Source organism: Garra rufa, chromosome 24 (genome assembly GCF_049309525.1).
Source record: "Garra rufa chromosome 24, GarRuf1.0, whole genome shotgun sequence".
Taxonomy (NCBI): domain Eukaryota; kingdom Metazoa; phylum Chordata; class Actinopteri; order Cypriniformes; family Cyprinidae; genus Garra; species Garra rufa.
In genome coordinates, this window is record NC_133384.1 from 18,769,610 (window position 1) to 18,797,471 (window position 27,862).

The window sequence follows — 27,862 nt, forward strand, 5'->3', positions numbered from 1 at the left end:
ATAATGTTACATTATATAAATGTTATATAGTTTATGTAGATTAGTTTTTTAAAATAGGTTATCATTTATGTTTGTATTTGTTTATTTAATTAATTTTTATTTTAATTAAGGTCATTAGAATGGTAAGGTAAATGGTCATAATGAAAAAAACGAATTGTACTTTAAATAGGCTTTTTATATAAATATTATATAATATTGATTATTAATATATATTTATATATTTATATATTTTATTATATAAAAATGTGTATGTATATAAATGTATAATATTTTCATTTATTTTATTTATTTATTCATTTATTTTAATTAAGGTAATAGGAATTGTAATAACCAGTGTTGGGCAGTAACTAATTACTTGTAATTTAGTTACTGTAATAATATTACTTTTTGCAGTAACTAGTAGTGTAACTAATTACTAATAAGATTTCAGTAATAATATTACAGTTACCATTCATAAAATAGCTTAGTTACTTGATGGCTCAACCTCACTAATTTAAAATCAACAATTAAATAATTCCTAGATTTATTTTCATAATTGTCATGACTGGCACATGCATGATTTTGTCAGAAAAAAAAAACAGATGGTCTGAACACCGTTGTGTAAATTGTAGCTTTACCTTACTCTGGCATTACATCCCACCCACATCTTTCTGATCAGCATGTGGTACATTATATTACTATAATTAAAAATTATTTTTGGAAAATGAAACAGTTTCTTACAAACTTATGTGATTTGTCAAAATACATAATGAAATATAATTACAATCAAGCTACACATGACAATTTATGTGAATAATACAACACTTCTACTTGAATGCCATTATCAATCACTACTGATAGTTTGTAATAACTTCTGACTGTGAACTAATGTGGATTTTGGTCAAATGGTGAGGCAGAAATATGTTGTTAGTAACATTCTAGAAGAATTTTATGTGGAACATAAACAGTTACAACTTGTGTGGGGCGTGAAGATGAAGTAATGTAAATAGAGTAACTAATTACTGTTGCCAGAAAGTAATAAGTAAAGTAACAATATTACTTTTTAACGGAGTAACTAGTAATCAGTAATATATTACGGTCTTTGAGTAACTAGGCCAACACTGGTAATAACACAAGGAAAAAAGGCCCAAAAATAGGCTGAATATTCTTTAAGAAAAATGTTCTTCACAGGTTATATACACAATAATGCATCTCATACGCCTTTTAAATGCTGCTCTTTGAAAATGCTGAAATGTTCGGTGAAACAAAGAAAAAGTGGATAATACATTGCTCCAGCATTTTTAAAGAGGCCAGCTTGAAGGTATTTCTGAAAATGATCAACACAGAGGCGACACGCACCACATCTCACAGTGCTTTGTCGCCATCTCTGGTCAAATTGTGAACTGCAAGATGTGACCAGACATTGCTTTAGCTACTGTTTGATGAAACATATTTTTTCTTTACTCACTAAATGCGCGTCTGTTAAAGAGCTGAAACCGGGGGGCGGTGAGATAATTGCAAAGTTTAGTCAAGGTTATCAGTGTTTAGATCTCAGCAACTATTGTTTTCTCGAAATTGACTTAATTATCAGTGTGACAGTCGTGATAAACTGGAGCAGCCCATTGTGAACAGCTCATCGTTAGTGACAGACGAAAGTCAGTCGTCTCCGCTTGTTTTTCCTCTTGTCATGCTCCCTTTGAAGTCCGGTGATATTTCTTCAGACTTTGAAGTCTCTTCAGTAGCCTCAGAGTAAAACATCTCATCCAGCGTCAGCTATTGCCTTGTTTACTTCGTTTTCTCTAGCTGCGACGGGATAATATTATATGGGAAATACAATTTCATGTGTTTGTATGCGTATTTACTATTCGGTGAAATTAAGTCTTCCTCAGCATAAGCAATTAACGGATTCTGGGTATGAATTTTGATAGCCAGAGTTTAGGATACATTGTGAATTACAACCTAGATTTTTTTTCAGTCAGAGGTTTAAAGAGATGAAAATTCTGTCATTAATTACTCACCCTCGTGTCGTTTTAAACTTGTAAGACTTTTGTTCATCTGAGGGCCACAAATTGAGATATTTTTGATGAAATCTGAGTGATTTCTGACGCATGCGTCGTGGTACGAAAATGGCAGTGGACTGTCCAGAGAAGACTTTGAATTAAGTTATTTTTCTTTTCTTTGCGCACAAAAAGTATTCTCACAGCTTCATAACATTACGGTTGAACCACTGTTGTCACATGGAGTATTTTAAGGACGTCCTTACTACATTTCTGTGCCTTGAACGTGGTATTACTGTCTAACGAGGGTTAGAGAGCTTTCGGATGTTGTGGTAAACAACAATGCAGTTTTGCCACTGGGGGTCAGTATAGGCTCATTAGAGACTAACTTGACAAGAATCTTACTGAAGATATGAAAAACAATCTTGAAGTTTGAATAGTTTCTCATGAAAACTTGCTGCAGGGGGGAGTGTAAAACCACAGCGTTAACCAGTCTGCTGCTCCAAATAATAAACTCTCTTCTCCACTTCAGTGGCCTCACATAAATGACTTCAGTCAAGTGTGTCTGGTGTTAGAAGGGACCGGCGGAATTCTTAATTCGGTCACATTCCAGCCAACAGGTATAACTTCTCTCTGAGTGGCACCTGGGTCTCTCTGAAGGGAATAGCGTGCTCAGTGATCAAGAGAAATGTACGCTTTTGTTGCTGGATGGCTGGGGCCATTGAAGTGAGAGCCATTGAACTCTGTCTGGCACCCAGATTACAGCATCGCTGCTGCTCGGGGTTTCCACTGAGCAGTTAAACTGAATGAGAGAGCCGGAGACTGAGAAAACACTGTCGTTCCCACCAGGTTACGCGAGGGCATGTTCTGTCCCGCTTCACTCATTAGAACATTTCCACAAGCACCCCTGGCGGGTTTGGTGAGAAGCCTCAGGCGGCCAATTTAATTAAAACCACAGCAGGCGGATTCGGTGCATTCACAGCTTTTCGGTGGTTACTTGGACACTTTGGTGACATTTTTGTCTTATCCCCTTCACTTCCCACCCTTCTTTGCACCTTAAGTGCTTGAAAATCCTCAGTCGTTAAGTGACTTAAAGAAGTAGTTCACCTGAAAATGAACGTTTGCTAAAACTTTTAACACCTATTCAAGATGTAGATGAGTTTGTTTCTTCATCAGAACAGATTTAGTATTAAATCACTTGCTCGACAACGGATCATCTGCAGTGAGTGGGTGCCGTCAGAATGAGAGTCCAAAAACATCACAATAATACACATGACATTCCATCAATTAATCAGAGCTCGTACAAGGTGCTTGAAGTACTTGAATTTGACTTGTTGAAATGTAAGGCCTGGAAAACCTAAAATAACAATATTCCTAAAGAGGTACTTGAAAAGTGCTTGAATTATTGAAAGACAATGTACGAAATATGTGCTTACTGAAAAAATTAAACACTTGTCTTTTCACGCAAAATTCATGCAATTAAAAAAAAAAACATAGCTTTTTGGCTTATTTTAGTTAATGTCAGAAAACTAGTGAGCTAAGTCAGTAGTAGTACTGGCAATGTCATGTAAACATGTCTGAAGACGCGAGAAGAGGAACAGATGAACCAAATCAATTGAGTCATTTATGCTGAAATCGCTCCGACTGATTCAAACTCGTGACTTTGATCATTCATTCCAAGTAATTCACTAGCAAAAACCAGATGCGATTAAAAAAGCCATTCATTTTCTAATTTCGACATCGCTTTTAAAAAGCACCTGTTGATGGGTCAATTGGAGCTTTTTTGAAACTCTGAATTAACACAAAATGATTCCCTGTGTCGAAGCGCTCCTGATGGATTGCGAATCATTTGACTTAGATCAGGACTTTATATTGCATATTGCGAATGATTTGATTTAGATCGGAACTTCGCATATCCTGAATGATTTGATTTAGCTGATAAATCATTTAGCGAATTGAATGGAGTGAACCTGCACCAAAGTGGTTCAATGTTTTCTACTGTTTAAGAGAAAAAAATAAAAGATTCAGGAAATGACTTCGAAATCCTGATCTGAAACTAATTATTTGCCATACGTGCTCTGAAGTACCGAACTGAATCAAATGATTCGCGAACCGGCACCAAAGTCCTGGGCCCGTATCCCTAAAGATTCTGAGAATCCTCTCAGAGAGCTCCTAACTTAACCTAAAAATTCCTTGCCAGGAGTTTTAGCTTAGAAGTGATTCCAGAACATTTTCAGTGAACTCTGAGCAAGGAATGGATGGAAAATCCTATCTTAGTGAGGAGGTGTGGTTGACCCCGTTGCTAGGTATGAGTCATCATTTCAAAAGCCGTGATTGGTTGATCCTACAAGTTTGATGAAAATGAACTTTTGGTGATAATGAGCAAAGGATGTACCCTCAAATCAATAAACATAATTATACACTCTAATCTTATGCAGACTGTAATTGTAAATAATATTTCACATTCAAGAAAATATCTGGAAAATGAATAGTAAGCTGTAGGGGTTATAGCCTAACATTAGAATCTAAAATATGTGAAAACTTAAGCTCATTACACCCTGGTCAAATAATGATTTGTGTCTTATTTGCTCATATTAATATCCTAGTACTTTCACTCCCATTGGACCCCATTGAAAACAAGATGGCCTATCTCAAGGGGCTGTCCTTAATGAAGTAGAAATTGCAACGTTACAACTCAGTGTGGTCTTAACGAGGGTAACACGGCTCAGCTTTTATCAATGTCTGTGATTGCTGGCTGGTCTATTTATGAAGGCTTGCTAACAAATATCTCAGGGTTGTGATTACTTTCTTCTCCGGTGTAATAGCGTTGTGGCGTCGAGTTGGTGAAGTAATTGCATCTCTAAAGAGATCCACCACAAACATGATTCCTGCACGATCCAATCTGTAGCGTCTCAATAATTCCCTGTCATCCAGTGTTTGCAGGACATCTCTCCTGCCTCCTCTGTTGGCCATTTTGTGCAGCTGCTTAGGGGAACTCCTAAGCCACTAAAAGTCCTCTTCCCTGCTCTTAGCAGATCTCGCCTTAGGAGCCCTTTTAAGCGCTAGGAATCTTGAGGAATAGCTTTTATATTAACTGGGATTTTCGTGTCACTTTTAGGGGAAATTCTAAGAAAACGTCATGACTCTGAGAATTTTCTTAGAATTTGGCCGCTAGGAGCCACTTTTTGCACAAAAATTCTTTAGGGATACGGGCCCAGGATTTTGGAGACATTTCCCGAATCTTTTTTTTCTCTTTTCTTAAACAGTAGAAAACATCAAACCATTAGGGCAGTGCAGTTATAAAAACAAAACAGAAAAAATGATACACAAATCCCTTAACTTTATTTTTGCCTTTTTTATTAGTATATTTTTATTTATCTTAACTTTTTTTAAAATTTGAAAAAGACATTGTTTGATTAAGTGAAATCTCTAATTAAAGTCCTTGAAAAATGTATTTATTGTGAAACAAAAAAATGGATTTGTTTCTTATAAATGCTTTTAAATTTAAACTGTCGCTTCTTTAATACCAGTCCATACTACAAAATAAAGCCTCCTCTAGTGAAAAAGTCCATCCCCTGTTGTTCTTTCACATCAAAATCCACTAATTGTGACCTTTTTTATTGTTTAGATCCGTTTTGGACTATTTTTCACTTGTAAATGGTGTTTAATCTTTTGTGTATTTCTCTCCGGATTCAGACAAAACAACATTTTTGCTGAAGGAAGCAATAATATGGATAAAGGATTTTAGCTGGAAGCAACGGTTTTAAGTTTATATATATATATATATATAATTATTAGTTTCTTAAATATGCAGCTTTTAGTTTCACAAGATGTAAATTGATTAACTGGAGGCATGTGGACTACTATGTTTTTATCAGTTGTTTGGACTCTCATTCTGATGGCACCCATTCACTCCAGAGCAAGTGATGATAAACTATTCCTTTTTAACTGTTTGGAATGTATACACTACCAGTCAAAAGTTTTTGAACAGTATGATTTAATGTTTTATTTAAAGAAGTCTCTTCTGCTCACCAGACCTGCATTTATTTGATCCAAAATACAGCAAATAGAGTTTTTTTTCTATTTAAAACAACTGTTTTCTATTTGGGTATATTTTAAAATGTAATTTCTTCCTGTGATTTCAAAGCTGAGTTTTTGAAACATTACTCCATTCTAATATTATGTTGAAAACAGCTGAGTAGAATTGTTTTCAGGTTTCTTTGAGTAGAAAGTTCAGAAAAACAGCATTCATCTAAAATAAAAATATTTTGTAATATATGTCTTTATCACTTTTGAGCAATTTAAAGCAGCCTTTCTAAATCAAAGTATTAATTTCTTTCGCAAAAAGAAAAAGTTATACTGACTCCAAGCTTTTGAATGGTATAATGTTGCAAATGATTTGAGTAATGATGCTGAAAATGTAGCTTTGACCACAGGAATAAATTACATTTTCAAATATATTCTAAAAATATTTCAAAATTTGATTGTACGTTGAATCAAATAAATGCAGGCTTGGTGAGCAGAAGAGACTTTAAAAACCGTACTGTTTAAAAACTTTTGACACTGTATAAAACTTTGCGCTTATTAGTTATTTTCTCTCTTTTTACAGACAATCAAATATTGGCTTTTGGACAGCTTGTAAGCACATCCAACACTTACGAGGACCACGACCCCAAAGAAGGCAGGAAACCTGTGACGGTCACCACCGACAAGCCACTTTTATGGAGTATGGGAATCAAACCACTGTGAACAAATCACCAAAGCCGCAAGCCTTTAAAATGTGCCTTTTCCTTAGCACTAACAGCCTTTAATTAATGAAGACAATGAGTAGTGTAACTTTTGATTTATTAACACAGCCAAATATAAATGTTAACACGCACAAAATAAAACATGATTTTTACAAATGTCCGCAATCAGTCCATCATCCAACACTGTTTCAGGCAGCCGAAGATCGGTTTAACCTCAGTGCAACGGATTCAACCACCACTGTTAACAAGACGACAAACAATCATGATTTAAATCACAGACTTGATCAAATCAAAGACACTGTAGTATTAGATTGGATCATGTTTTTGTAATCACGTGCAATTAAAGACTGAATTACAGTTAATTGTGTTTTTGTGGATTACTTACACAATGATGTTGTTGATGGGGATGTGGATGAGTTTGACGAAGAATCCAATGAAGCCCATGATGGCGAATCCAATTGCTGTTGCCATCGCAATCTTCTGGAATTCTACAGAGCAGGAAATGCAGAAATAAAATAGCCATTTTATCATAAAAAGAAATAATGTACATTTAATGTCAAATACACCCAATAAATACACAAAAATGGTATACAGGCTGCAGATGGAGTAGATAGATATCAGTTTGTCACTTTAATTTTCCTGACAATAAAAAGTTACTGTATATTACTGTATATTTGTAAGATCGTTCAGCTCAAGAGATTAAGAGATTCATACGTTATAGCATCAGTATCCCTAAATATTCTTTATGCTTATCAGATCTTCAAATTAGAAAGAAAAAGGCCTGGACGTACCTTTTCTGTCTGGCTTTGTGCATCTTTTCACGAGTCTGATGGAGTCCTTGACGAACTGCCTGCTGGGCTCCACGAACTGCATAACCTGATCCATCTTGATGTGAGGCTGAAGAGAAAAAAACAGAACCAGGTCAGAACGTTTCAACTCAAACACAAATGTGAACTACAAACACTAAACATCCTCAGAGAACAGAAAACGAACCACAACCAGACCTCTACGTCAACATTTCACAGAAACCAGTTTTACTAAAGACCCAGATAACCTCCACCCCGAAACCAAGGATTAGCTTTTATAACATTCTTAAGAGGTTCTAACTGTTAACGTTAGTTGTTAAACCCCTAACTTAGTTACCAACTACAAATCTTTAATGACCATTGCCTATATTCTACAGATTGGCTAACTAGCACTGTTAGCCTGAATACTTCGCATTTTACACTATAAAAACGTTTGCAAATGATTTGATCTCTTTTAAATTAATCTACAAACCAAAATAAGCATCTAAAAGTGAAGTATTTTTAAACTCTAAGACAGACTAAGAAAGTAATGATATCTGATGAGTCAGAAACTGTGTTTAACGTTACGCTAAAACTAAGGCATCACAGCAGACACGTCCTCAATAAGAAACTGAACTGTATGACCTTATTTTAAAGCTACATTCTTTATGTTATATGAATATAGACTGCTAAACACCCAAAGTTGACGAAAAGATACTTACCTGTGTTGACAAATCCAAAGACGAAGCAGTGGTTCAGCCGAGTGTAGCTAACTGAGCGGAGGCTCTGTGTAAAGCCACGTAGATTTAAGTGCGGAAAGACTGACGCAGCGCTAAGAGTGACGCATGCGCGTTCGCTTACGACTTCTGGGCGCAGTCATAGATATATATAGATGGGCGCAGTGACGTGCTCACTGCCATCTAGCGACTGGAGTTTAAAGCGCCAAACGACTTGTCCACATCATCGTTACCTCAGAGATGGATAAAGCAACGTAGACGGTGTGTAAGCTATCTGTCGGTCTGTCTGTGAGAATTGTTACAAAACATTTGCTTTCTCTCAAGAAATTTACCTCCACTCTGCAAACTTTAGTGATGGAAATAATAGAGGGTTTTTTTACTTACCTCACGGTTTGGTCAGTTACCCGAATGCGGAGCTATATTGGAGATACTCAATGATGTAAACAACAGCATTGATTGCACTGTTAATGTACTACTCAATATGTTGTTTTGCTAATTTATGCTGTCTAAACCAGGAAAAAAAGCATGTGGAAGCTAAATCATATAAAGAAGGACCTAGTAAGCAAGAAAGGGTACAATATTTTGACAAACTAAAGTTAATAGTTGGTAAAGATATATGCAAGCAGTAATAATTAAAATTATAGTCTAATATTTCACCTACCTGACTGGAAATGAAAAGAACAAACATGAATGTTTGTCAAGATTCTTGCCCTGGAAATCTCGGTTCAGTTTGACCAACCAAAAATCCCTTTTGTTCCTCAGACAGTTTTTTGCACTCCTTGATTTGTCATTACTTTTGGCAGTCTATATTACTCCAAATTTTTTTCCCAGTCCAACTGATTAGTACAGCCCAAAACATGACAATAATTGACCATTTTCAGCAGCAGTAATGAAATATAACTTTTCGTATCTCGTTTTGTTCACCATCACAATGTTCCTTTAAGGGGCTTCGTAGCAGTTTGGGAAAAACTGTATTTGAATGCCTTTGCGAGCAAACGTTTCTCAGGGTAACTAAATATTTTTGCAAGAGAACGCAAATGCATTAAAATATAATTTTTCCTTCCATTACCTCATATTTCTTTTTCATTACCATGCCTCCTTGGGGGCTCCATACTTTATATGATAGCAGGAAGGCAAACATCCTGAGAAATCATGCTTCAGATTAGCAGTTCTCCTTAGTTCATTAACTGTGGATACTACAGCAGCTCATTGGCAAAAAGAAACAAATCCATAAGATAAAAGATTTAATAGACCAAAATACATTTCAATTCATAACAGTTCATTAGGTCTATTGAAATTAAAACAGCATAGGCAAGGGTATTAAATACAATATAAAACATAGTGCTGATTCAGTCATGCATTGTATGAATACTAAAGTTTCCATTATCTATGACGTTAGTCCAAAAGCTTTCATTCTGCTCTTAAAACAGTGTCACTGCTCAATCAGTCCCATGTAATGCCAAGCATCTGACAGCTGAGTTCCCAGAGTTTCTGAGCCATTTCATCATCTAAAGCTTCTCTTGAACAACGTGCTGGAGCACAGTCGCTGGAAACAAAGCAGATTCTCATTCTTATAAATGACACTGTCTTAGGGTGTGTTCACACTTGTAATTCGGCTCATTTGGTTCATTTGGTCCGGACCAAAAAGGAAAATCATACAGTTGGTCCTGGTCCCCTTAGCGTTCACACTGGCATTTTTGACAGCGAACCTAAAGATACTGTATGTGATTTCATTTTCACCACCTGCGATCTCAAAGCTCATAAAAGGCACTTCACCTTCTTGTTGCTCCACGTTTTCCCTCTGCTCATTTTGTTTTGGATACACCGCTTGTTCCCTTCATGAAATCATGTCGCATAGCGTCGCATTTTGTCATTACTTCCTGTTTTTGGTTCGTTTAGAAGTATTTGGTCCATGTTGCATTCATATTATTTTGAACCGCACCAGAGTTTGTTTGGAAGCAGACAGGGACCCATACTTTCAGTGGTCTTGGTCCGCTTGTTTGGTGCGCACCAGGGTTCGGATGGCAGCTTTCACACTTGCTCAAATGAACCGCACTAATAGAGCAATCGAACCAAACATGACAAGTGTGAACACACCCTTATTGAGTATTAATATGACAAAAATTATTTCTATATTGCATGTGCTATATTGTACATTGCATGTACCTGTAATATCCTCCACTCTCGTTGTCCAGCTTGGGCTCCACAGCGCAGTAGATGGTGGTCTGAGCCCCCTGAATTGTGTTTTTGGTGAAGGGACTGAAGACCTTGAATGCTATCTGCACAGGCTTGCTGAGGTTCCTAAACAGCTCTGACTGCACCACACCAGGATGGAGGGAGTACACAGTCACACCACTGCCTACAATCACAACCATGACCATATTTCACTAGTTAGCAGGTGACACAAAAGTGAACAAATGATTAAAACAGTTGTAAAAATTATTTTCTTCTTTTGCACCTCCATGATTAGATTAGAATTTAAGCATGTTTCCATGCTGATTTTTTTTGTTTGCACACTGGCAAAGAAATTATAAGTCTTTTATTTCAATGGTTGGTTTATTTTAACAGTGAGAGACAGAATCCAAATCCAAAGAACTCCAGAAAAATGCATTTCAAAAAAATTATAAATTGATTTGCATTTTAATGCGTGAAATAAGTATTTGATCCCCTATCAATCAGCAAGATTTCTGGCTCCCAGGTGTCCCAGGTGTAATGAGCTGAGATTAGGAGCACTCTCTAAAGGGAATGCTCCTAATCTCTGCTTGTTACCTGTATAAAAGACACCTGTCCACAGAAGCAATCAATCAGATTCCAAACTGTCCACCATAGCCAAAACCAAAGAGCTGTCCAAGGATGTCAGGGGCAAGATTGTAGACCTACACAAAGATGGAATGGGCTACAAGTCCATCGCCAAGCAGCTTGGTGAGAAGGTGACAACAGTTGGTACGATTATTCGCAAATGGAAGAAAAATACAGTCAACAAAATAACTGTCAATCTCCCTCGGTTTGGGGCTCCATTCAAGATGTCATCTTGTGGAGTTTCAATGATCATGAGAACGGAATCAGCCCAGAACAACCACATGTTTGTGGAAGTGGATCATGGCATGAACAAAGGACATCTCTGAGCACCTCAGAAAAAAAGTGTTTTGTTGCTCATCAGGCTGGAAAAGGTTAAAAAACAATCTCTAAACAGTTTGGACTACACAAATTCACATATAGGCAGACATGGTACAAATGGAGGAAATTAAAGACCATTCTTACCCTCTTCAGGAGTGGTCGACTAGCAAAGATTGCTCCAAAAGCCAGAAGTCCGCAAGGTTGCAAAGACCCCAGAGTAACTTCTAAGTAACTAAAGGCCTTTCTCACATTGGGAGAACATCAGGAGAACACTCAATAACCTTCAAAATAATATTGCTGCCCATTTGCAGTTTGCTAAAGATCATGTGGACAAGCCAGAGGGTTATTGGAGAAATGTTTTGTGGACAGATAAGAATGATATGTTTGGAGAAAAGAACTCACTATATCTCAGCATAAGAACCTTATCCCATCTATGAAACATGGTGGTTGTAGTATCATGGTTTGGGCCTGGTTGGCTGCATCTGGGCCAGGGTGGCTTGCCATCATTGATGGAACAATGAATTTTGAATTATACCAGGAAATTCTAAAGGAAAATGTCAGGACATACTGTATGTCCGAGAACGGATTCTCAAAAGAAAATTGGTCATGCAGCAAGACAATGACCTCAAGCACGTGTCTTTCTACCAAAGAATGGTTAAAGAATAACAAAGTTAACAGAATGGAATGAAAGTTTTGGAAAGGCCAAGTCAAAGTCCAGACCTTAATCCAACTGAAAGGTTGTGTAAGGACCTGAAGCAAGCAGTTCATAGGAGGAAACCCACCAACATCACAGTTAAAAAGTAAAAAAGAGTAAAATAGTTTTGTACTGAGGAATGGGCTAAAATTCATACAAGCGGTTGTTGAGGACTGATCAGCAGTTACAGGAAACATTTAGCTGCAGTTATTGCTGCAGAAGGTTTCAGTATATTAAAACAACAGGTTTAGAAATCAAGGCCCAAACTGAGCAATATGAATTCGGAATTATACCAGGAAATTCTCAAGGAAAATGTCAGGGCATATGTCCGAGAACTGAATCGCAAGAGAAAATGGGTGATGCAGGAAGAAAATGACGGCAAGCACACAAATCATTCTACCAAAGAATGGTTAAAGAAAAAACAAAATTAATGTTTTGGAACATCCAAGCCAAAGAAACTGAAGATGCTACCCTCTCCTCATTGTGAGCTCCGGTTCAATACAGTTACAGGTTATGTCAAAAAACTCCCATCTCGTTTTCTCCTCCAACTTCGTCTTACATCGCTGCAGAAGTGCCGACCAAGTGTTTGCAAAGTGAATGTGCAAAGAAGATCAAACGCCAAAACAGCAATGTAGGATGATTTTGAAGTTGGAGGAGAGCTAGGTAAGACGAGCATTTGTGGTTAAAAAATGTATAAATATTCATTTATTTAAAAAAATGACTAATCGTTTTACTAGATAAGACCCTTATTTCTTAACTGGGATCGTTTAGAGTCCTTTGAAGCTACATTTAAATGGAATTTTGGAAGTTCAAACTCGCGGGCACCATAGAAGTCCACTACATGGAGACAATTCCTGAAATGTTTTCCTCAAAAAAATAATTTCTTTACGACTGAAGAAAGAAAGTCATGAACATCTTGGATGACAAGGGGGTGAGTACATTATCTGTAAGTTTTTGTTCTGGAAGTGAACTAATTCTTTAATCATACTTCATCATAGTTTTATCATAGTTTATCTTGGCATAGTTAAACTGCTGGCATATCAACAGGACATTCTCCACATGCTTAGGACAGTCCTGCATCCTCAAGGAAATAGTCTGAGACAAACACAACGATCAGTTGTGACCACCTCTGCCACTGTGTGTCCTGTTTATGTAGTCTGACAGGGGTAAAAACAATGCATTTAATGTCACGTTGTGCTCTCGTGAACACCAAATCAAGCTTAGTTCAGTAGAGAGAGGACAAACAAGATATTAGTTTGAGTTCTTATAGATCATGTTTAGTCTGACATTGATAGCCTTGCTATGAAGGTCACATACCCTGCAGTCTTTTAGCCAAGGAGCGTGTGCAGAGGATGTTAGCTAGTTTGCTCTGGCCGTAAGCCCTCCTTGGAGAGTAACCCTTCTCGCTGTTTATGTCATCCAGATGGATGCTGCCCCACGTATGGGCCATAGAAGCCACGCTGATGATCCTGCAGGGGGCTGATTTCTTTAGGAGGTCCAGCAGAAGGTAGGTGAGCAGAAAATGACCTGTTGGTGGATTGGAGAAGATAAAAATAGTCAGGGGTTGTTTGACCTTGCATTGTCTCTCATGTCCTGTTGATGCCCCTGTACCTTATTTGTCTATTCCTCGATAAATGCATGGAAGTGGATGTATATGGAAAGGATGTACATAGTATATGTGATTGTTTAGGTTTCAACAGGAAGCCAAATCTGGCTGATAAACAATTAAACAGCATGCGCTGTCAATTTAGAGGTTCACTAGTCCACATTGATAGGAAATCTGAGACTTCCTGAGTGAAACAGGGTCGCCTTTTACATAGGAATAGTCTACCACCAAACACAATTTGTGCTTAGTTACTTGATTTACTAGTCAGAACAATTATAGACTAAATATAGGAAATCTAATTTTACAGAGAGACCTGGGTCATAATAAGTGTTTACAACAAAATGCTGATAAACTAACTTGAAATTGCCTCATCTTTTGAGTTTAAAATATAGAAATATACACTTACACTACCTTTCAAAATGTTAGAGTCAGTAATTTGTTTATTTAAAAAAATAATACTTTTATTCAGCATGGATTCATTAAATTGATCAAAAATGTTCATCAAAGAATCCTGAAAAAAATCATCACGGCTTCCACAAAAATATGACAAAAAACAGCAATAACTGCTTTATAATAACTATATTACAAATATTTTACAATAATTCAACATTGATTAGAATAAGAACTCTTTCTTGACACTGAAGACTGAAGTAATGGCTGCTAAAAATTCAGTTTAGTCATCACAGGAATAAATTACATTTTAAAATATATTAAATTAGTAAACATTTACTTTAAATTCTAATAATAAAAAAAATTAACTTATTTCAAAAACTAAAAAAAAAATCTTACTGACCGCAGACTTTTGAACAATAGTGTTTAGAATGTATTTCATTAACTGTAGCAAAGTTTTTTTTTCATTTAATGTAATAATTACAAATTCTCACATAATCACAGTTTAGTTAATTATAGTTTAGAAAAGGTTAATAAAATATGACAAGAACTCAGAGTTATTGTCATGTATCTGGTCTATCTCATCATGAACTCTTGCACACACATTCTGGACTGCAATCCCCATAAGCCACTGCACCTATCACTGCACACAGCTGCTCCTCGTTTCCCACTGAACTGATTGCTGCATACACCTGTTTCACATTTACCCACATGCATTTAAGCCACTCACACACACAGCCACCTGGCGAAGTCTTATTGTTCCTATGGTCGTAATTCTAAGCGTTTGTCTCTGTGTTGGATTATCTGTGTATGACTCTGGACTGTGTACCCCGTTGAAGATTCCTGCTTCCTGCCATTGCGACCATTGCCTGTCTATCGAACTGTTTCCCGGATTACCTACGTTGTTCCTGTTTTCTGACTTCGCCACTACAAGGATCCAGCAGCTTTATTCTCCAGCATCACAATATGGACCCGCATGAGTCTGTAAGCAAGATGGCCTCCCTTCTAGAGTCTCTTGACAAGATGACCTCCCTTCTAGACTCTGTTCGCAAAATGGCTGCCCTTCCAGAGTCTGCTCTCAAGATGGGCCCCCTTCCACAGCCATGGCACAAGATGGCTACCATCAAATCAGAGACTGCGCCGCCAGAGCGCCCTCCAGTGACTGCGCCGCCAGAGCGCCCTCCAGTGACCGCTCGCTCAGAGCCTGCTCTTCCAGAGTCTCCGCTGGAGACGCCCAGCCCTCCTGAATCTCCGCTGGGGTCGTCCAGTTCTCCAGAGCCCGCTCCTCAAGAGCGCTGTCCAGAGCCCGCTCCTCAAGAGCGTTGTCCAGAGCCCGCTTCACAAGAGCATCGTCCAGAGCCCGCTTCACAAGAGCGTCGTCCAGAGCCCGCTTCACAAGAGCGTCGTCCAGAGCCCGCTTCACAAGAGCGTCGTCCAGAGCCCGCTCCTCAAGCCAGCCTTCCAGAGACTCCGCTGGTTCCGCCCAGCCTTCCAGAGACTCCGCTGGTTCAGCCCAGTCTTCCAGAGACTCCGCTGGTTCCGCCCAGCCTTCCAGAGACTCCGCTGGTTCCGCCCAGCCTTCCAGAGACTCCGCTGGTTCAGCCCAGCCTTCCAGAGACTCCGCTGGTTCAGCCCAGCCTTCCAGAGACTCCGCTGGTTCAGCCCAGCCTTCCAGAGACTCCGCTGGTTCAGCCCAGCCTTCCAGAGACTCCGCTGGTTCAGCCCAGCCTTCCAGAGACTCCGCTGGTTCAGCCCAGTCTTCCAGAGACTCCGCTGGTTCCGCCCAGCCTTCCAGAGACTCCGCTGGTTCAGCCCAGTCTTCCAGAGACTCCGCTGGTTCCGCCCAGCCTTCCAGAGACTCCGCTGGTTCAGCCCAGTCTTCCAGAGACTCCGCTGGTTCCGCCCAGCCTTCCAGAGACTCCGCTGGTTCCGCCCAGCCTTCCAGAGACTCCGCTGGTTCCGCCCAGTTTTCCAGAGACTCCGCTGGTTCAGCCCTGCCTTCCAGAGACTCCGCTGGTTCAGCCCAGCCTTCCAGAGCCTCCGCTGGTTCCGCCCAGCCTTCCAGAGCCTCCGCTGGTTCCGCCCAGCCTTCCAGAGCCTCCGCTGGTTCCATCCAGTCGTCCTGAGATTCCTGTCTGCCCGGTTCTGGTCACGGAGCTCATGCATGGACTGTTCCCACCCACCCTCCCTGCTGCTCCAGTCCCGCCACCTCTGTCTCCTGACAGTCCCTCTGCTCACCCACATCCCACCTCCCACCTTCTGTGCAGAGGACTCGCAGTGGGATTGCCAGTCTCCATCGGTGTCCAGACTGAAGGATCCCTCACCATCACCTCCAGTCTCTGAGTCCTGGACTCCACCTCGGCCCTCCGACCCTGCGGCTCCACCCCGGCTCTGTGCTCCCTCGTCTCCGTTGTCGGCCGTCGGCCCACCAGCTCCTCCGGGCTCCATCGTCTCTCTGGCTCCGCCCCGGTCAGTCGTCGCCCCACCTTCGCCTCTGGACTCTACTCCTCCGGCTGCACCTCGTCACTCCGTCCTGCCGGCTCTGTGGACCTCCTCCCTCCCGTGGGCACAGCCTCGATCCTCTGTCACTCCGGCTCCGCTGCGTACCTCCGGACCTCCATCTCCGCCGGGGTCGCCAGAGCCTTGGGTTCCGCCTTGGCCCTCCGGATCCTCTGTGTCGCCCAGGACCATCGACTCTCTGGTTCCGCCTCGGGCTCCACCGGCTCCACCTCCGTCGGTCGGCCCCATGCAGGAGCCAACCCTTCCTCCATCATGGCTTCTCCCTCCGTCGGCTCCGCCTCAGTTCGGGGTTCCAGTACCCCTACATGGACCTGGCCCTCCATCCCTCCCCCTGTTCCGCCTCCGCTCCACCACCCTCCAGGTTGTATTATGTGGTTAGAGCGTCTGGAAGCCGCTCCTTGGGGAGGGGCTCTGTCATGTATCTGGTCTATCTCATCATGAACTCTTGCACACACATTCTGGACTGCAATCCCCATAAGCCACTGCACCTATCACTGCACACAGCTGCTCCTCGTTTCCCACTGAACTGATTGCTGCATACACCTGTTTCACATTTACCCACATGCATTTAAGCCACTCACACACACAGCCACCTTGCGAAGTCTTATTGTTCCTATGGTCGTAATTCTAAGCGTATTTCTCTGTGTTGGATTATCTGTGTATGACTCTGGACTGTGTACCCCGTTGACGATTCCTGCTTCCTGCCATTGCGACCATTGCCTGTCTATTGAACTGTTTCCCGGATTACCTACGTTGTTCCTGTTTTCTGGTGATTACTCCTGCCTGTCGACATTTCTCAATAAACGCTGCAAATGGATCCGCACGTCTCTGACTCTCCCTGTGACAGTTATCAATTTTACTGGTAGTCCACTGTATGAGGAATTGTTGGGTATAATATGTCACAGTTTACTTTATTTTGCTATCCTCACTTACATAAATGAACTATAGTGTCCTGCATCTACTAGTAAAAAATATCAACAACTATATCTAGTGTCTGAATAATTCTTGGTTTGACTGTAACTAAAAGCCACTGGCAACTTTCTGTTTCAAAAGGAAATACACAAAATAATATTCATCTTCATAATGTAAATAGTGAATGCATGTAAACACATTCGTTCATACTGTAAAACATTAAGTAAACATTACCTAAATGGTTTACACCAAACTGCATCTCAAAGCCATCTGCAGTTTTTGAGTATGGACACATCATGATTCCAGCATTGTTGATCAGTATGTTGACTTGCTTTTCCTCTAAAATACAAAAAAAACGAAATTAATATTACATAACATTATATTAACACTAGTATTTCAAAAGTGTATATGTTAAGTAGACAGAGCTGGGTAGTAACTGATTACATGTATTCTGAATTACATAATCAGATTCCAAAAATTAAGTACTTAGTTTTAATTACATTTTAAAACAGTTATAATCAGACTACAGTGACTTTTTATGGATTACATGATTCCATATTATTTACACAATAGCAATAAATTATTCATGATTTGTTGATTCTCCCTCCTCTATTTCATCTTTAAAATTGTCCTTTCTTAAATAGCCTACCGTGTATTGAAAAAAGTCTTCAGTTTTTGTGAATATCTACATAGAGACCTGTTAAAATGGCATTAACTACAGATAGACACAGTCATATTTATTTGAAATATCACTCTGTAGGTTATTTAACCATGTATTTTTGTTTGGAAGGTTTTTGTCTTTCAAGCAAATTAAAAAAACTTTTTTTGTCATCTAATCTTTTTTCACCTGTACACCATTTTAGGTAAGTATTTTAATAATTAAGTATCACATTTGCATGTTCATTGGTTCTCTAAGATTGGTTATGGTCACATGACATGCAGGTAAACAAATAAAATATTTCATTTTTTAGTAAGTCTTTTATTTAATTTCATTTAATATTTATTAAGATTTAATTATCAGCTTTTCATTTCATCAACTCATAAACCCCCTGCAGTTCCTTCACAAACACCAGTTTGGGACACTCTGGTGAAACATAATGTTTAATGAACTTCATGTTGTTAATAACCAAAAAGAATATACACTAGTCAAAAGTTTTTGAACTGTAAGATTTGTAATGTTTTTTAAATAAGTATCTTCTGCTCACCAAGCCTGCATTCATTTGATCCAAAGCACAGAAAAACAATACAATTCTGAAATATTTGTACTATTTAAAATAACTTTTCTATTTGAATCATTCTAATATTCCGATTTACTGCTCAAAAACATTTATTATTATTATTATTATTATTATTATTATTATTATTATTATTATTATTATGTTGAACACAGCAGAGTTTTTAGTAGAATTTTTTTCAGGTTTCTTTGATGAATATAAAGTTCAAAAGTACATCATTTGTCTGAAATAGAAATCATTTGTAACATTATTAAAGTCTTAATCATCACTTTTGATCAATTTAAAGGATCCCTGCTAAATAAAAGTATTAATTTCTATAATTTCTTTAAAAATAAATAAATAAACTGACTCCAAGCTTTTAAATGGTATAGTGTATAATATTACAAAAGCTTTTTATTTCCGATAAATGTGAATCTTTGGATCTTTCTATTCATCAAAGAATCCTAAAAATAAAATGTACTCTTTTTTTAATATTGATAATAATAATAATAATAATAAAATGTTTCTTCAACAGCATATTAAAATGATTTCAAAAGGATCGTGTGACACTGAAGACTGGAGTAATGATGCAAAAAAAAACTGATCACAGGAATAAATTACATTTTAAATAGTAAAAATATTTCACAATATTACTTTTGCTGTATTTTGGATCAAATAAATGCAGGCTTGGTGAGAAGAGGAGACATCTTAAAAAAAAAAAAAACATTAAAAATCTCACTGTCCAAAAAGTCTGTATTTTCTTACTTTTTGTACTTTATGTCAATATGCTAAGATTATCCTATTTAAATCAATGTGATATACAAGTTAGATAAAAGTAATTTAAAAGTGGTCTAACTACAATTTGTTTTCATGCAACTTTTAAGTAATGTACCCAGCTCTGATAATAGATATGTTTAAATCAACTAATCAAATGTCTTACACACCCTTGTTTATGAGTTCTGCAAATGCTCTGATGGATTTGGTATCTGATAAATCAAGTTTTTTCACCACAATGTTTTGGTTTCCAGAATCGTCCATTAATTCTTCTCTGGCTGCCTCTGCTTTTTCCAGGTCTCGACAGGCCATGATGACTCGAGCCCCTGAGGACACCACATAGAGAAGGTCATAATAATGTGCTTTCCAGTGCAAACAGTCATGGAGGATTTCACACGAAACAGAGCAGATATCCTTCACAGATCTGAAATAGCTATGTTTACATAAATGTCCTTGCATAATAATTAATTTGGTGCTAAACTAGGATGTAAGGCTGATGAGCTAACACAATAGCTGTTTGCTTGGTAATTACTGTGCAGAACGGCTATTATACTATTCAGAGCAATTTGGCTGGCAAGCATCAGAGTTTCTTTGTTGGAATTCAGCGGGTCCATGTGGGAAAGTGTACAGTTTTACGTCTCTTTGGCAGATAGTATTGTAATCCTGTCGTTTATTTATCAGCACGCATTCAAAGCTTCCAACAGCCTGTCGGTCTTATGAGACAAATTATTTGTTGTTTTGATTGCATCACATTTGACATTAGGACAATGAGTATAATTTACCCTTGATAATGAATCCTAGATTATGGTGATTTTATGCAATATTTAAAAGAACTTCAATGGTTATGCATCCAAAATTCCAACAATAGTGTCTGTACGATGTGATAGACTGCAATTATTCCCGCTAACCTCTCTATACCCTCTTTTAATTAGAGTAGCATCTCACATAGCATGGTTTTGTCCCGTAACAGGTTGGCAGTTAATGCTGTTCACAGCATGTGCAGTAAACAGAACAAATCAGATCATTCAGAGCATTTTCCTTTTAAGGCCAAGAACATGTTGAGACTTAACATTTCTTGAAACTTGATGAATAAAATTATCAAGGTTTGTTAGTTGCTTACCTCTTTTTGCAAGGTCTCTCGCTGTTTCTTTACCAATGCCTGTATTGGCTCCTGTGATTATGACTGTTTTGTCATCAAGACGTACAGAAGAGCTCCACTGACCACAGAAGAAATTTCTGGAATTGATAACAGAGCAAATGTGTTTATTTGAATTTCTGAATTTATATCTCGTAATTCTGACTTTTTTCTCATTCTGATTTTTCATGGTTTTTGATACACATTTTTATTTTGTATGAGAGAAAAATATGATTTTACTGCACAAGAAGAAAAAAAAAATACATAAATAGATACATAAAAACCGAAAATTAATCTTAATACTTAAAGGAGTAGTTCACTTTCAGAACAAGAATTTATAGATAATGTACTCACTCCCTTGTCATCCAAGATGTTCATGTCTTTCTTTCTTCAGTCGTAAGGAAATTATGTTTTTTGAGTAAAACATTTCAGGATTTCTCACCATATAATGGACTTCTATAGTGCCCCCGAGTTTGAACCTCCAAAATGCAGTTTCAAATGTCGCTAAAAAAATCACAGCCGAGGAAAAATTGTCTTATCTAGCAAAATGATAAAAATAAATATTTTATATACTTTTAACCTTAAATGCTCGTCTTGTCTAGCTTGGCAAGATGAGCGTTTGAGATTAAAAAGTATATAAATTGTAAATGTTTTTAGAAAATAACCGATCGTTTCGCTAGATTATACCCTTCTTCTTCGGTTGGGATCATTTAGAGCCCTTTGAAGCTGCATCTAAACTGCATTTTGGAAGTTTAAACTCAGGGGCACCATAGAAGTCCATTATATGGAGAAAAATCCTGAAATGTTTTCCGCAAAAAACACCATTTCTTTATGACTGAAGAAAGAAAGACATGAACATCTTGGATGACAAGGGGGTGAGTACATTATCTGTAAATTCTTGCTCTGAAAGTGAACTACTCCTTTAAAGGAAAATGCTCGAAAACATTGCCCCAACATCTGACCAAGTCCCTTCATTATGTGTTTTCATTTCTCAGTAAACTGACTCATTTGGAGTCTTTTCCATCATGTAAATGTTCCATCACTGTTTCCTCAAGCTGTATAGCAACAGTATGTGTATTTTTTTTTATTTGGAAAGATCAGTTTCAAAATCATTCTGCTGGTAAACCGACTTCTAATAAGACAATTGGCTGCTTGTTTCTTTCCCACGCTCCCCACAAATGTCTGTTCTGAACACAAGTTTGGTGTAGTGCTGGGTTCTTTTTGGCCCTGTCCCAAATGGCACCCTAAACCCTCACACTCTCTTCAACTGAGTTTGCACTTAAGTGACATAATGCCGATTTGACTGCCAGGTAGAAGTCAGCTGCGTTACTCACAAGAGAAAATGTAACCTGATCCGAGCACACTTCTAAAAGCTAAAATGACAAATAGGACACCCTACGGTCTTGTGGACTTAACGGACATGCGCACACAGAGGCCATTGTAAAGGTCCTTGCACAATGAGTGCAAGTGAGACATTTTTGTATGCAATCTTTCGTATTCATCAAAAAATTGTCACAAACAGAACCTCATGGTGTCAAAGCACCTGCGAAAATGCAGAAAATTTGACCTGATCTGAATTTTTATGATGATTGATTGATTGATTGATATTGATTGATTGACACTATTTGAGGTTGTATATATTTTTTAATGTGCAAAAATTTCAGACGAGAATTTTGGACTCACTGTGCAAGGACCTTAAGTCCTCAAGACAGAAAGTTCGCTATTTAGGACAAAGAAGCACTTCCTTGTGGAGCAACGAAACATCTTTGAATCATTTGTTTTAAAGCAGTGGTGTTTTAAAATCACATGATTTCAGTAAACGAGGCTTTATTACGTCATATGTTTTTTAGAAACGTGAATCATGTCTCATTTCTGTGAACCCGTGAATCATGCTTCATTACAACTGGATGGCAATGATCTCTGTGAAGTGTGAACGCATGAATCATGCTAATTCATTGAGATCGCCCCCAGTGGCGAACCATTGGATCAGCATCAATGGTTTTTTACCTGATCCTGACTCAGTTTTATCAATTTATAATCATTTTTAATTAGACATTTGTGAATGCGTTTTTCTATATTCGTCAAAATTCGTCACGCACAAAACCTGAAGGTCTCAAAACACCTCTCAAAATGCTTGCCACGGATGCCAAAACACAAAAATTTAACCCGATCCGAAAATTTTTATGACGGATGAAAGTTTCAGAAAAACTTGATTGATTGACACAATGTGAGGACGTATTTATTTTTACGTGCAAAATTTTTGAAATCAGAATTTATGGCTTGTTGTGAAGCACTGCTTCATGGAGCATCGAAACTTCTGTGAATCACTTGTTTCGAAACAGTGGCTCGGAATGCATATCAAACTGTCAAAGTTACGTGATTTCGGTAAAAATTTCTAAATTTCAACGGTTTGCCATGGGGTGGGGGGGGGGATCTCTCTGAACCCGTGCATCATGCAAATTTATTGAGATCCCCCCCCCCCCCCCCCCAGTGACGAATCATCAAACCAGCATTACTCTTTTTACCAGATCCCGAATTGGTTTTATCAGTTTGTAGTCATTTTTAATTAGACATTTGTGTATGTGTTTTTCCATATTAGTCAAAATTCCTCACACATCAAAAACCTGAAGGTGTCAAAACACCAACCTAAATGCTTGCTACGGATGCGAAAACACAGAAAATTTAGCCCGATCCGAAATTTTAATGGTTTGCCATTGGAACTTATTTTGTGGAGCTTTGAAACTTCTTTGAATAACTTGTTTCAAACTTCAAATGGTTTGCCATTGGGGGGCAATGATCTCTGTGAACCTGTAAATCATCCGAATTCATTGAGATCACACCACACGCCCCATTTATTAAACTTAATATTTAATGGTATTTTATTGTTGTAATTGCTTAAAATGTATTATACTTTCAAGAAAACGTTTGTAAGGGATTTGTAAAAGCTGTTTTGGCCTGCGTTTCTGTTGCATTTACACAGTTTTGACCAGCAGGCATCACCAGCACATGGTGTTTCGAGCTGATTTCGAGCTGACTGAAAAGAGCAGATTGCTTTACAGCTGCAACAAATGCACACGTACAGCTATCCATTGTAACTGACCCTTCGCAAAGATCCGCTCCACTTAGTTAGTGTTGCTATGTCTGACAAGTCATGGCGCTCTCATACCACACATAAATGTTCTCATGCAGTAAAAAAAAATACATCACCAAGCAAAGATAGGAAACTGACAATGCGCGGACAGACAAGACAGGCTACTTTTGTAATGAAACAAAGTATCAGCTTCTTTTAAATATATTTTAACAATAAATAGCAATTTGTGGCTCTTTAATGTGATGTGACAGACTGCTGTAGCGTCACCGGTTAAAAGGTAGTGAACCGATCATCTCTTCCTCTTTACTAGATATATCACAAAATAAGTGAACATCAGAAGGTATTTTGTTTCAACCGCTGAAAGCTGTCAATACATACTAATTTTTCAAGCTCAAGTCCACCAATTTGAATCTACTCTCTGTCTGGTTTGATTGTCAGCCAAAATGATTGGTCAGATCGCCTGTCAACCAAACTCCTGGTGGTCAGTTACAAAAGTGATTTTGACACTTAACTAGGGGACTCAAACGTCACAAAGAGACACAAACCTACGTAAAGTTGCTTTACATAAAGTCAACAAAAAGTAACGTAAACCAAGTTGTGAGGCATGTTGTCACACTATTTTAAGGTTCTCAAATGAACCTGCCATTAAACTCCTATTAAATGAATTGAGTGCTAAAGTAAAATAGTTGTGAAACTTACAGCAATTCACAAAACAGCATGAAAAAAAAAGTAACATTCGAAAATATAATAAATTGTAGACATCTAAAATAGGAGTGTTTTGGAACATGTCATGAAGCTCAGTTTTTTGATTCAATAGGCTTTCGTCGATGTATGGTTTGTTAGGACAATATTTGGCCAAAATACAACTATTTGAAACTGACAGTGCAAAAAAAAATCTCAATATTGAGAAAATCACATTTAAAGCTGTCCAAATGTAGTTCTTAGCAATGCATATTACAAATCAAAAATTAAGTTTTGATATATTTATGGTAGTAAATTTGCAAAATATGATCACGGAACATGATCTTTACTTAATATCCTAATGATTTTTGCCATTAAAAATTGATCATTCTGACCCATGCAATGTATTTTTGGCTATTGCTACAAATATTCCTGTGCTACTTAAGACTGGTTTTGCGGTCCAGGGTCACATTTATTTAATTGAATATATGACTCAAAACCGCATAGTTACTGACTGAGATACAGCCTACTTCCTTGTGTGACAAAATAGCCCCATTCTCCCATATTTAAATTAAGAAAAGAAAAGAAAAGAATAGAATAGAAAAGCTTGTGTCAATTGCAGTCGACTCATTCATGACACCCGCATTGCTTACCTTGTTGAGTGCATTGTTCCAATACTGGCCGGTTTCCCTCAGCAGACAGTAGTGCTCTACTCTAGCCTCCTGTGTAATTTATGAATGAGAAACTACTATGCCGTCCGGATCCAAGCTCCTCCCGTCCAGAGCTCTGTCCTCCGACCAATGAGTTCAATATGAACGTGATTCGTTCAGTACTTGATGCACCCACCGCTCTCATGAATGTGCTCGCTGGGGCGGCCTTTTACTCCCTGAAGGCTTTGTTCAATTGAAACTTTTGCAAGTTTGGACATTCCGTTACACGTCACCCCACTTAAAAACGAGCCAAATTTAGCAAAAGCACTGACCGTACGTGTCCACTAGATGTCCTCACTGCGTCAGTCTGATGTTTCTCTATAAACACAATGAACGCTGTGTGAAGATTTACCTCAGAGATGTGATATCGTTCAATTGTACAAGCTTTATTTAATAAAAATCGTTCAGTGAACATAAACAGCCACATTTTGTTGTCTCTTCTTCTTTCAACCTACAAAATTACTTATATCCTTCTATCTTACTACCCTTACTAATAGTATCATTTGTCATTCCATTGACTTCGTCGCAAGACATTTCTATCTCATTAACACAGCTGTTTTTTTGCTGTATAGTTTTCATATTTATTTCTAGTAGCGTTTCTACCAGCATAGTGTGAATTTGTTTTGTTAGTTGCATACTCACTGTTCGTATTTCGTTTTAAACTCGTCAATAAACTAGCAACTTATCCAACTTTTTCTTCTTTTTGCTATTTGTAAATGTATGGGTTTGGCTTGGTCTCATCTTTGTTAGCTCGTTTTGCTGCTTGATATTGCGTAGGCCTATTAGTGTGTCTGTCTACAATATTATTTTAATGTTTTATCTTCATTGGTTGGTAGTACAAACAGTTTTACCTTTACTACACATTCTGCTCGTTATTTTAACTATAGAGAGTTTGCAAGTACATAAGTACCCAGATGCGCGGCCAATACTGGCGATACTCGGATGTAAACAACAGTATGGATTGCATGGTTAATGTACTACCAAATACCTTGTTCTGCTAATTAAAGATGTTTAAATCACAGAAAAACACATAGAAGCTGCTAAATCATATAGATATAGTACTTAGGAACTAGGAAAGGGCGAAATATTTTGACAAACTAAAGTTTATACATGGTAAAGATACATACAAGTAGTATTAATTAAGATATTAACCGAATATTTCACCTACCTTTTTTTGCTGTATAATTTTCATATTTGTTTCTAGTAGCATGTCTACCAGCATAGTGTAAATTTGTTTTGTTTTGTTGTTGCATACTGTTTTTTAAACTCATCAATAAACTAGCTGCTTATCCACCTTTTTCTTCATGTAAGAATGGCGCGGCTATTTGTAAATGTATGGGTTTAGCTTGGTCTCATCTTTGTTAGCTCGTTTTGCTGCTTGATATTGTATATTAGTAGAGTTGGGGTACTCGGACTTGTACTCGGACTCGAGTCCGGTCTCGAGTACAATTTTTAGCGGAATCGGAGGCATTTTGACTCGGAGTTGAGCTTTTTGGACTCGGGAATTATTGCCGAGTCCAGGGACAGGTGACGGAAATTTTACTGACTCTATGCATTATTACGAAAGTGACATTCAATACTGGCACATGTTTAAAAGTCTTGCCTGCTGGTTTCTTTGCATGCACAAACACCGTAGCGTGCTCACCGAAAATGCCTCTGTCAACGTGCGAATGCTGAATTAAGTTCTTTTGCATATAACAACAAATAAAGTCAAGTCCTGTCCTATAATTTTTCAGAGTTTCACTCTGAAATATGTCACAGTACATACGCTGTAACTTCTGTTACATGACTTTAAGTTTGCTTAGCAGGACACTAATTATGAGATGGTGTGAAATCAAAAATCAAAATGGCAATATGCAATAGAGGTTTGCTTTTGTTATATTTAAACTCTCATTGCCTTATTCTAGTTGTAAAGGTTAAAACAAGGTTAAGATACTGACAAACAGTAGTGTTTAGTTGGACTCAGACTCGACTCGGACTCGACCCATTTGGACTCGGACTTGAGTCCGACTCGCCCCATTTTGGACTCGGACTCGACTCGTACTCGAATGGTTGAAGACTCGGACTCGACTCGGACTCGACCCATTTGGACTCGGACTTGAGTCCGACTCGCCCCATTTTGGACTCGGACTCGACTCGTACTCGAATGGTTGAAGACTCGGACTCGACTCGGACTCGACCCATTTGGACTCGGACTTGAGTCCGACTCGCCCCATTTTGGACTCGGACTCGACTCGTACTCGAATGGTTGAAGACTCGGACTCGACTTAGGTGAACTCGAACCCAACAATGTTATTATAATGTTTTATCTACATTAGTTGGTAGTACAATCAGTTTTACCTTTACTACACATTCTGCTCATTATTTTAACTATAGAGAATTTGCACGTACATACGTACCCGGATGCGCGGCCAATACTGGCAATACTCAGATGTTAACAACAGCATGGATTGCATGGTAATGTACTACAAAATACCTTATTCTGCTAATTTATGATGTTTAAACCACAGAAAAAAAATGTCTGGAAGCTGGTAAATCGTATAGATAAGTACTTAGTAACTAGAAAAGGTTGTGAGGTATTTTGACAAACTAAAGTTTATACATGGTAAAGATACATACAAGTAGTATTAATTAAGATATTAACCTAATATTTCACCTACCTGACCGGAAATTATGAGAACAAACACGAATGTTGTCAAGATTCTTGCCCTGGAAATCCTGGTTCACTTAGGCCAACCACAAACCCATTTTGTTCCTCAAGTCAGTTTTTTG

At 38.2% G+C, this 27,862-nt stretch overlaps 3 protein-coding genes across 3 annotated transcripts in view; 1 reads left to right on the plus strand and 2 right to left on the minus strand.

Annotated features, from left to right (window-relative positions):
• The window catches only part of tpk1 (thiamin pyrophosphokinase 1), a 103,045-nt gene extending 96,310 nt beyond the window's left edge, over positions 1–6,735 (plus strand). The window contains exon 9 of the mRNA XM_073831239.1: positions 6,586–6,735. Coding sequence (XP_073687340.1) covers positions 6,586–6,725 — 140 coding nt within the window. The 3' untranslated portion in view covers positions 6,726–6,735. The remainder of the gene's footprint in view (positions 1–6,585) is intronic.
• Positions 6,736–6,804: 69 nt separating this feature from the next.
• Positions 6,805–8,384, minus strand: sec61g (SEC61 translocon subunit gamma). Its single transcript, XM_073831240.1, has 4 exons — positions 8,232–8,384; positions 7,516–7,621; positions 7,110–7,212; positions 6,805–6,962 (listed from the first exon to the last, which is right to left on the minus strand). Exons 2-4 carry the CDS (start codon positions 7,607–7,609, stop codon positions 6,953–6,955), a joined length of 207 nt encoding a protein of 68 aa, XP_073687341.1. The 5' UTR covers positions 7,610–7,621; positions 8,232–8,384; the 3' UTR covers positions 6,805–6,952.
• Positions 8,385–9,475: 1,091 nt separating this feature from the next.
• Positions 9,476–25,225, minus strand: LOC141300964 (retinol dehydrogenase 12). Its single transcript, XM_073831237.1, has 7 exons — positions 25,034–25,225; positions 20,594–20,709; positions 19,644–19,799; positions 17,720–17,824; positions 13,375–13,584; positions 10,413–10,605; positions 9,476–9,792 (listed from the first exon to the last, which is right to left on the minus strand). Exons 1-7 carry the CDS (start codon positions 25,045–25,047, stop codon positions 9,690–9,692), a joined length of 897 nt encoding a protein of 298 aa, XP_073687338.1. The 5' UTR covers positions 25,048–25,225; the 3' UTR covers positions 9,476–9,689.
• Between the last annotated feature and the right edge of the window lie 2,637 nt (positions 25,226–27,862).

Bases quoted from the DNA above. Each gene is read 5' to 3' on its own strand.
- sec61g (XM_073831240.1), bottom strand. From the start codon at position 7,609: ATGGATCAGGTTATGCAGTTCGTGGAGCCCAGCAGGCAGTTCGTCAAG. The intron at 7,213-7,515 runs GTACGTCCAGGC...CCTGCTCTGTAG, and splicing joins CACAAAGCCAGACAGAAAAG to AATTCCAGAAGATTGCGATG.
- LOC141300964 (XM_073831237.1), bottom strand. The intron at 19,800-20,593 runs GTAAGCAACTAA...TGGTGTCCTCAG, and splicing joins GAGAGACCTTGCAAAAAGAG to GGGCTCGAGTCATCATGGCC. The intron at 10,606-13,374 runs GTATGTGACCTT...TTGTGATTGTAG, and splicing joins CTTGGCTAAAAGACTGCAGG to GCAGTGGTGTGACTGTGTAC.